Raw genomic sequence first — 10,601 nt, forward strand, 5'->3', positions numbered from 1 at the left:
GCAGCTGGATGCCTGGACAGTCACTCTAGGTTCCTCTGTAACATTGGGGCATCCATCTTCGGCCTAAATGCCTAGAATATTTGACAGACTTTTCTATGAAGTAGAATTTTTAAAGGACTGTCCCACCTTGTCTTGGTAAGATTTGGCAGTCACTCTCTTTTGTGTTCTGTGTGTCCAGTTTGGACAGCATACCAGCAGCAATCAAGGCAAGAGCACTTTCTTATCTAGTGGCTTACTTTTGCCACAAAGAAAGTAAACTTCATGTGAACTTTCTTCAAGGCCCATTATCTTCTCTGAAGTAAATTGGTGCTGCCAGGAAGGAGCAAACATGTCTCATTATCTTATAAAAAGAGAACCTATGTTATTAAAACATTTCAAATGCCACATTCTTTATCTCTCTGAAGTGTTTAAAGACAACGGGTCTATTTAAACTATATCCAGTTGACCTTGAAAATATATATAACATGACTACAAGTTTGGTTGTAATAGATGACTAATTACCTACCTTCATTTTTTTATTATACTGAATAGTTGGTAATAATAACTTTCAGGGACTAGAAATTTGCATTACATTGTTAAATGAGTTGTACAGGTACAACACAGAAACTTATGTACAGTATGTTCTAACAAAAATAATTTAAGTTTGTATCAATATAAAAAATTTTGTATACAATATACAAAAATCAAATCCAATGTATAATATTTAAAACTAGTAGTTGCTTTTTAAAAGTAGATTCAATAATCTAGCTTTTATCTTATCATAGCTATATCCTCCCTTTTTTCTTTTCAGAGTAGATTCAATAATCTACCCTTTTATCCTATCTTATCTATATCCTCCTTTTCCATTTTCAAAATAAGAACCCTGAATCTAATTCCCTTTGTTTAGCTTTTTTCCTGACCATTACCAATAACAACTTGTAACCAACACACTAAACAATAACACATATCCGTAAGCTACTGAATAACCAAAATCCACTCACCCTACCTCTTGGGAAAGTGGGTGTTGTGTTCTTAAAATTATTTTCTGCTGTCTGGGGGTGATGGTATCATTAGGGATCCCGAAAAGACAAATTTGGGTTAACTGTCAAGTCCTGGGAGAGGTATCTGTATCTTTTGTTGTTCAGTTTCTACATAATGAGAAAGTGCAGGGTTTGTCTCAAGTCCTGATTAGAATAGTCTGTGAGGCTGGATCATCTCATCTAGCCACCTCAAAATAATCCTGAGAAGTTTTTAATCCAAAGCTAATCTTTGGGTGATGCTTATCAGATTAGTGGTGTTATTACAGTCATGGTAGACTTGTCATTGTGGGATCCCATTACCATTTTGGAAACTTCAGACTTTGCATTAGGTCAGATTATTCCTTGTCTTGGTAATTTCTTTATGGGTATTTTTCTTCTTCTTTTTTGGATGCTTATTTGTCCAAAGGTCTTTAAACTCTTCAAGATGGTTGTTTTATTTTCTTGAAAAGACAAAAACAAAGCCCTCGCCAATCCCTAACTTTGGGGAGTTTCTCTTTTGGCAAGTTATATTTGATTGATCAAATGAGAAGCATTTGTTAGTCATATAAGTTAGTTTAGGTTGAATGGTATGCTGTTTGATAAACTATCACCTCTTCTAATCAAGAGGTCTCTCTTGTTCAAATCTGATCTTTATCAATTTTGATTTATGGTTTCTTCTGAAATTTTTGCTTTATTTTCTAAAGCTGTTTTATCACCCAGAGACGTATGGTTTCTTACAATAGGCATTAGGTTCTTTAAATGCACTGGGAAGGAGTTTCCTCCATGGTGACAGGAAATGACTGAACTGAATTTGACATGGGGGCCTGGGTGAGGACCCTCAAGGAGTTTCCCAATGGCAAAGGGTTGCCCTGACTGTTCTTTGTTGACCTACTTTCATTAGCCCAATGTCTGTCTTTACCACAGCTTCTGTATAATACAGAAGGGAGGGGAATCTTGTTTGCATTATGCTTAGAAAAAAATATTTTTTCTAGGAATGCCTTGTTTACAATCCCTTTTAGGTGACCTTGTTTACCACAATTGAAACATTTAACATTTTGATTTTTCTTCAAACCTCTGGAAATCACCTCTCCTATCCAAGCACCATCATGGTCATAAGATTCAATATTGATTATATCTTGCATACATTCCTTCAAGGGTGATGATCTTGCATTTAAAGGCTTAATTATCCTTTTGCATTAAGAACTAGCATTTTCAATAAGTCAGAGATTTGATTATTATTTCTCTAGTTTCTGAATTTGGTATCATTCTATTTGTCACTGAAGTCAATCTTTGTAAGAAATCAGTGAAGGTTTCTTTTTGGCCCTGTATGACTTTAATAAATGACTCAGTTTTCTTTCCTACTTCTTCAATTCTGTTTCAAGCATTCAAAGCTGCTACATGGCATAAAGCCAGGGTGTGGACATTATATAGAGATTGCCTTTCTACATTAACATACTCTTCTTCTCCAAGGAGTTGGTCTTGAGAGATATCTATACCTCTAGCCCTAATTTGTTGTTCAATGGTCTCAGCCTCATCTTTCCACCAAGTCCTACATTGTAATGAGGACCAGGTTCTAAGTCATCTATAACAAGTCTCTCCAGTTTTGAGGGATAATTCTACTACAAGTTGACCATGAGTTTAACATCTGCTTCACAAAAGGTGAATGCATGCCATGTGAGACTATCACTTGTGGCTAGAAGTATTCTCTGTTCCACTGGTCCTCCTGGACTGTTTTCTCTCCTGCTCTAGTGAGGAGAGAAACCTGTCCAGTTGTTCCTGCAGCTTCTTATGGAATAATTACTCAGAGGCTAGTATATTAAATGTAATTGTTTGGTCAATAGTTTAGACTTCTTACTAACTAGCTCTAACAATAAATTAACCCATTTCTATTAGTTTATATTTTACCATGAAGCTTATGACTTGTTACCTTACATCTTGCTTTCCCAGCAGCTACATGGTGCTTCCTTGACTTGGTTTACTTTCTCTTTCTATCTTTGTTTAGACTTCCTGCATAGCTTTACTCTGTCCAGTTATTGGCTGAAACAGCTTTATTCATTAACCAATTAAAGTAACACATATACAGAAGGACATCCCACATCATCTCTCCCTTTCTGTTAAGTTAAAAAGGAAGTTTTTAACTTTAACATAGTAATATTATATATACAACAAAATAGTTATCAAGTAAGAACCATAGTGACAATATTTAGTCAATATATATTTGGCAAAATTAAAGAAAATATTATATATCTTATCTTTATGAGTCTGAAGTTTTATATCTAATTTATATTTTATTATAACTAAGAAAAACTATACTATCTATCTTCAACTTCATCAAAGACCCTAGAAGTATATATTACCTTAGTAAATAGAAAGTACATTGTAAGCAACTTCTAAAATTGTACAATTGACAACCTTTTGGACTCACCAAGATAGAAGAGATATGTAGTGTTTTCTCTGAATTTGTCATTGTTAATTGACTAGACATCATTTATATATTTATTGACTATATATTATATATACTTATTGTATATTTTACATATAGTTTTTCTTATATTAGTTATAACATTCTTTTTTAACATTTAGACAAAAAAGGAGAAATATGGTGATATCTTGTTTGTACAAATAAAGCTTGCCTGAACATCAGAGGGTGGAGCTAGCCAGTAGCTAACCATAGATGTCTGGAGGTCTGTACAGACAGACAGGAAGTGATAAGATGAGAGGAGACAGGAGTTCTGTCTCTTTTCAACTGGAAAGTTGATTAGGTAAGGTGGCTGTGGTTTGACTCCGTCTCTGGTCTCTCAGCATTTCCCCCTATATCTGACTCCATGCTTTTATTATTAAGACCTATTAGAACTTATGCTACAATTGCTTCCTTGAATCTCCTTAAATCTAACATTTCCACAGGATTCTAGTGAGTGCTTATACAGCTTTGGGAATATCTGTCATTTGGTAGTAAGGTGACTGGATATATTAAGATTGGTTATTTGAAAACCTTAGACTGTTCCTCTCTAACCTTAGAGTGCAATGCTGAGATTGGTTCTCCCTTATATTCCTATGTCTGGTTCTGAATATCTCTATGATCGGTTTTAATAAGTTTTTCTAATGCTTGTATCTTGACACTCATATCAACCAACTCTTTTAGAGATAAACCAAGAGTTATTAAGATTATGATTAACATAATGCCAATCTCAGTTAAGTTTATTATCCCTTCACTTAATTGATTTAATTGTTCCAATTTTAAATCATGCATTGCATAATCGTACAGAGACCTAACTCTCTCCATTATAATAGCTTTTCCCATATTTTGTTTTGTTTTGTTTTTTGTTTTTTGAGACAGGGTTTCTCTATTGCTTTGGAGTCTATCCTAGAATTAGTTTGTGTAGACCAGGCTGGTCTTGAACTCACAGAGATCCACCTGCTTCTGCCTCCCAAATGCTGGAATTAAAGGTGTGCACCACCACCACCCAGCATGTTTACCACTTTTAACACAGGAAAAAAACTTTCTCTTTTAAGTAATTCCTCCCTTTAAGAATTCCCAATTGCTTCACTAACTCTGCGAATGACGATGATGATGAGGGCAGGAAGCTGACTACTGCTTTGTCGAACTATAGAAGCCTGAGTGGGCTTCAAGGCAGCAGCCAGAGAAGGGGATCCAGGGAAGGCAACAATCCACCAGGAGAAAAGAAAGAAAAACCTCGTCAGTGGGGCAGTGATTATGGCCATGTGTAGCTCTGGCCTTTGCCAATGGCTGCAAAGTCACAGGCAAGTGACTTTTTTATGTATTTATGCACCAAAAGTTGGACCAGATGTAGCCTGAATTCTATCTAATTGGTCTTAATAATAAAAACCTAAAGTCAGCTATCAGGGGGGAAAGCTGAAAGATCAGAGAAGTAGAGCATCCAGCCACTAGAATTCATAACTGTACGGAATCCTCAGACTAAAAAGGGTGATCCTGTCCCTATGCATCCTCAGACTGAACGCACTGAGCTCCTGTCTCCTCCCATTTTATATTCCTCTCTCTGCCCGGCCATATCCCTTACTGTCTTTACCTCCCTAGTGCTGGGATTAAAGACACATGACTCCTAAATACTGGGATTAAAGGTGTAGACTGGATCAATCTTGTGGAGCTCAGGGTGGCCTCGAACTCAGAGACCCACCTGCTTTTTTCTCCAGAGTGCTGGGATTAAAGGTGATGCCACCACTGCCTGGCCTCTGCACCTAACTAATGTGGCTAGCTCTGCACTCTAATCACCAGGCAAGCTTTATTTGTTACAGCACAAAGTATCAGCACAGGCTTCCTGGGAATAGACTTTTTACTGGTTAAGTTCCAAGCCGTGTCAAATCTAGACAGCCTTGTAAAACTAACAAGACAATTGGCTGCCCAATACCAGGTGGTTATCCCTGAAAATATATATACAAGTAACATTCTTCAGACCGAGAAGGCTATATTTAGGAATGAGTGAGTGTGTGTGTGTTTGTGCACACGTGTGTGTGTGTGTACATACATAAACATATAAGCATGTAACAATGGAAAAAGAAAACATGAGGCATTTGGAAGAGAGCAAGGAGGAGTATGTAACTATATTACAATCTCAAAGGTAAAAGAAAAAGATGGGGTATAACACCAAATAATGACAACTCTTCAGAAATGAAGCTTTGAAAAAGCTTTGTCAGCATTCTTGGCCTTCTGAGGCTGCCCAGCTCCACTGGGGGCAAGGGTTGCTGTTTTCTAGGTGACTAGAAAGTTGAGTTAGGACCAGGAGCTCAAAATGCCTCCAGGCTCATTGATGCAGCTGAGGCTCAGCCATGACTGTGACAAACACTGGGCTGCGAAGGGCTCCACTTGTTCTGAAGATGCCGATCCTGAGCCCTCCCCGGCCCCCCCCCCACCCGTGTTGTCCTTGTCACCGTGGCTTTCATGACGCTAAGAACTTTGGAAAACCCGGTTTCATTTTTATGACTTACTCCTGTCTATTTTGTTTCTGTCATCAGAAGACCTCTAATACCTTTAATCGTAACAACTGGAAGTTAAGCCAAAGGATCATTAGTTCAAGGCCAGGTTGGGCTGTGCAGCAAAAGTCCTGTCTCAAAGAAAACAAAATAAACACCAAAACAAAACTTTAAATTCAAAAATAAGATAAAACATTGGCCTAACAGGTGCAAGGCTCTGGACTTCATCTTCAACACTGGAAAAGAAACACAAAGAAGGGAAAGGAAAAAGGAAAATTCCTCTAGAATGGGAAAAAGGAGCTTGCTTTTTGCTGATAGCTAAGGCTGGAGCATTTGGCCCGAGTCACATGTGCCTTCTCATTTAATGTTCACTACAGCACGGGGTAGCGGATGCCTTGTGCTTCTCATTCAATGCTCACAAGAGCACGGGGTAGCGGATGCCTTGTTTCCTAGTTTCAGGAGAGAAAGCTAAGGCCCAGAGATCTCAGCAAATTTGCCCAAGTTCACATTTAAGTTTGTGGAGGACGCCTGTCTAGACTGCAAAGGCTGTCTCTGAGTCTCTGTTTTTACCAATTTGCCATATTCCGTGGTAGTGCAGTATTTCTGTCTACTGGTGGCAGAATTGGCAAGGTTGAAAGGAACACAGATAAGATAGTCTGTAATCATAACACCTGGAAGTCTGGGGCAGGAAGCTTGCCATGAATTCAAGGCTAGGTTGAACTACACGTTGACTATAGTTCCAGGCCAGTCTAGATTTTAGTATAAGCCTATCTCAAAAACAAAAACAACAACACCAACAAATAACATACTCCGGAGGTAGGCAGACAGATCTCTATGAGTTCAAGAATATCCTGGTCTATATAACAAGTTACAGGCCAGTCATACACCTGTTTTATTGTTGTTGTTTTTGCTTTTACTTTTTTAGAGCAAACAAAATTAATCCTAAAATTTCTTTGGAATCAAAATTTATATTTTCTTATTAGCAATGAATTATTAGCATCAAATATAATAAAGAGAGATTTCCATAATAGACACATAGAGAGGGAAAATAAAGAAGTGCATGCAGATAAGACACACAGTGAAATCTGGATTTGTTTGTTTGTTGTTTGTTTTTGTTCACTACTAGGTGAAAACCCAGGACCCTGAGCTTCTGTTTCTCCTGCTTGGGAGGGAAGTCTGTAAGAGTGAGAGACAGGCTATCTTCAAAGCAAAGCTCCTTCTGCTTGTCTTGGGTTCCACGACAGAAGGATGAAAAAGCATGACTACCCTGTGTGGTTTGGGCTCAGGGACCAGGGACACGGTAAGTGCTGTGTAAGGTGTGTCTGGTTCATACCGCCTGGGTCAGATCTGGCCCCTTCAGGCTTGTGTGCTAGCCTGAGTCAAATTTGCCCACCCCTTAGGCTTGAGGGCTAACAGTTTGAGTTTCAGGGCTTGCCAGGATCTCCGGTCACAATGCTGAAATGCCCCTGTCTTACAGTCCTGAGTCTCACTGCAGTGTCTGAGAGAGTTCAGATGCCCTGGTGGGATGCCAGGGCAGGGTGAGCCTCACCTTTTCCAGCCGACTCCATGTATCCAGCACGTCGTGGGCAAAGTTGAAGTACTTAGGTACTGGCTGTCTCCCCAGGCTGATGGCTTCCCAGGTGGCCACAGCCTCAGGAACAGGTGGAGGTGGTGGCTGCCTGTGAACCCTGCAGATGCCCCAGGAGCTCCTCAGAGCCTGGAGGACCAGGCCTCTCCGCCATAACTTCATGTCGTCTGTTGCCTCCTGCCTGTCACCAAAGAGGAGAGACTGTGGTCTTGCATTCGTGATTGGGTTGAGGAGGAGTCTATGAGCAGCTCTGAGAGCGGTATAGCGCCTACTGATGATAGGACACGTCACTGGCGTCATTCAGCCAAGACAATGGTAGAGTCTCTTTGCTGAACAGGAAGTACTCTCTTACCTTTCCCTATGAGGGAGTCTGCATGTTTCTGAGGTCATGTACAAGCAGAACCTTGACTGCTGTCCCTTAGGCATTGTCTTTTGTTGTTGCTGAGACAAAGTCTGTCATTGGCTTATACACATCTCACCAGTTAGGCTACGGTGTGCTGGGCACAGCACCCTAGGAATTCACCATCTCCAGCTCTTCAAACTGGGTTCTGGGATCAACTTAGGCCCCATACTTGCAGGGCAAACACTTTATTGACTGAATTATCTCCCTAGACCCTTCACGGATATTTTAACTGTTTAAATTGATATATAGTCACACAGATTTAGGGAGCACACTGTGACATTTCAACTAATTTGTGCAATGTGTGATGGTGGGTCAGTGTAATTAACATAGCTGTCACCACCAACAGCCCAACACTGCCCAGCAGAGACAAATTATTAGCCACACACGCAACTCACAGTTTTCTACTTCTTAGATGCAGAAAAGTAAAAAGAAACATAAGACAGTAATTAGAATAATATCTTTTACTTAACTGAACCCAGGAATAACTTTATTCCTTCTACATGGCACCCCGTGAGAAGAAATCATTTAGGAGATACTTGGTTTTGTACAAAGACGGCAAACGCAATGTGCAATTCACTCTAATGTGCATAGCTGGGTTTAGACCAGCCCTGTGTCAAGTGCCAGGAGTGGGCAGTGGCCCGAACAGGGCGGAGCTGTTTTAGGGCCTGGCTGCTCAGAGTTTGGGCCTTGAAACATGAGTAATCTCCAGAGTCTGTGACAGGCACACAGCCTCAGCTGCCATCTGTGAGTGCCACTCTGTGTGTTCCCGGGATCACAGATATGTCCATAGCCTGGGGACACTCCCAGCTTCAGTCCCTTGGCCCAAGTTCTTATAGCGATCATGGAACAGGGCCAGAAGAAAACAATGAGTGTGTGTTTCAACCACAGGAGGATCCCATCCCCACAACCACTGAACGACTTTGAAAACACGGTGGGGGAAAAAAAAAGCTATAAACATTAATTTCACACCAATACATTGCCCAAGCTCCTGGAACTAACCATTCATGGTCCTGTAAGCAACCCGTAATAAACACACTGGGTTCCAGAAATAATAACTTAAAAGAATAAAAATGTCAGCGGGAATAGTTGAGAAGAAGGGGATTGGTGGGGTGGAAACAGATAAAGGTGGGGGTGGGGTTGGTTTTGACGAAACAGCAGTTTCTATGTGTCTGACAGAGCTGTAGTGAAGGCCATTCTTGTGTATAATAGCATATGCTTAGTCAACAATAAAAACTATAAAAAAGCTTTTCATTCCACCCCATGACAACTCTGCCGAGAATGGTACTTTCCCCAAGAGAGGAAAAGTGATGCCCAGCCTTCACTTTCCAGGAAAGCCTGCATTCCGCCTTTGTCTTAGCTGCTTACCCGGGATTTAGGGCCTACGGGTTCCAAGCATAACCCCTGTATTCTGTCCCGGGCCTTTCCCTTTGGCCCTCCTTGGGGCCCCAACTCCAGAATCTCCAGGCCTTTCCCCACATTTTCCTAAGGTCGCTCCATGCTGTGTCTCTCCTTAATTTAATCACCAAAGACCTCTGGGCTGGTGACACCTGTCGGTGAAGGATTTCTTGCTCAGTTACCTGGTTTTAAAATCCGAGGCGGACACAAGGCATCTGCTCTCGCCTTCAGCAGCTGGGCAGACCGGAAGGCTCCCGAGAAGCTTACCCAGAGGCTGATGAAGAACGGATTCTGACTTGGAGCTTTAGCCCTAAATGCAGTCTGGAGAGAGAAGGATTAGAAGTCAGCAGAAAACATGCGGCTTCAACTTCTAATGGGACAGTGGCTCCCTGCCAGAGTTCCCCGGGCACACAGTGCCTGCAAGACTAAACCCTGACCTGGACTCCGCCTCCGCAGGACTGGTGCCTTTGCTCCCTGGAATTAGGTCAATAGCCTGAAACTGGAATGAGAACTTGCTCTGCTTTAACAGAAAGGACATAAAACCAAACCCCGGCTTGTTTCCTAATTGAAGTGGAAAACCCCCACACCAGCTACTATCCCGCCCCCTTTCCCCGCCCCTACAAGATAAAAGATAGAAAATGAATGCTAAGGACAAGAGCAGGATTGTTGGAGTTAATGAAATGGCTCTTGGATGGGGGCCAAGGCAGCACAACTACATAAATTTACTGGGGGGGTGGGGAGAAAGAAGAAGAATTGGATCTTATCTAATAAAGCTGTTGAACTTAGATAAACAGCCTTCTAAGGCTCTCAATTTCTGCAAGGGTCAAAGTCAAAGTTGTGACACTGGCGCACAGCGGGCTGCTTCCTTGAGAACAGCAACAAAAACCTCCGCTCCCTAGCCTTTGAGATGCCGCTAGTGTGGCTATGTATCACCAGAACCTGCTCTAGCAGCTTCCCCATTAATCTGTGTCCCGGCCTCCTCACTGTGATCCGTTTAAGCATAGCACTGCTGCATGCCTGTGTCTTCCTGTCTAACCATTCCTTCTACGTGAGTGCTTCTCAATCTTCCTAGTGCTGCGACCCTTTAATACAGTTCCTCATGGTGTGGTGGCCCCAACCATATAATTATTTTATTGCTATTTCCTAACTGTAATTGTCCTACTGTTATGAATGTAAATATCTGATACGCAAGATATCTGAGATGAGACACACCTCTCCCCGGGTCAGGACCCACAGTTTGAGAACCATTTTTTCTGCTTGATTTTCT

At 41.2% G+C, this 10,601-nt stretch overlaps 1 protein-coding gene across 1 annotated transcript in view; it reads right to left on the bottom strand.

The window, feature by feature from the left end:
- Acsm5 (acyl-CoA synthetase medium chain family member 5) overlaps nt 1–9,836 on the bottom strand; it is a 31,853-nt gene extending 22,017 nt beyond the window's left edge. The window contains exons 1-3 of the mRNA XM_057779348.1: nt 9,772–9,836; nt 9,517–9,655; nt 7,498–7,717 (exon numbers count right to left, since the gene is read on the bottom strand). Coding sequence (XP_057635331.1) covers nt 7,498–7,698 — 201 coding nt within the window. The 5' untranslated portion in view covers nt 7,699–7,717; nt 9,517–9,655; nt 9,772–9,836. The remainder of the gene's footprint in view (nt 1–7,497; nt 7,718–9,516; nt 9,656–9,771) is intronic.
- Between the last annotated feature and the right edge of the window lie 765 nt (nt 9,837–10,601).

Source organism: Chionomys nivalis, chromosome 8 (genome assembly GCF_950005125.1).
Source record: "Chionomys nivalis chromosome 8, mChiNiv1.1, whole genome shotgun sequence".
NCBI lineage: Eukaryota > Metazoa > Chordata > Mammalia > Rodentia > Cricetidae > Chionomys > Chionomys nivalis.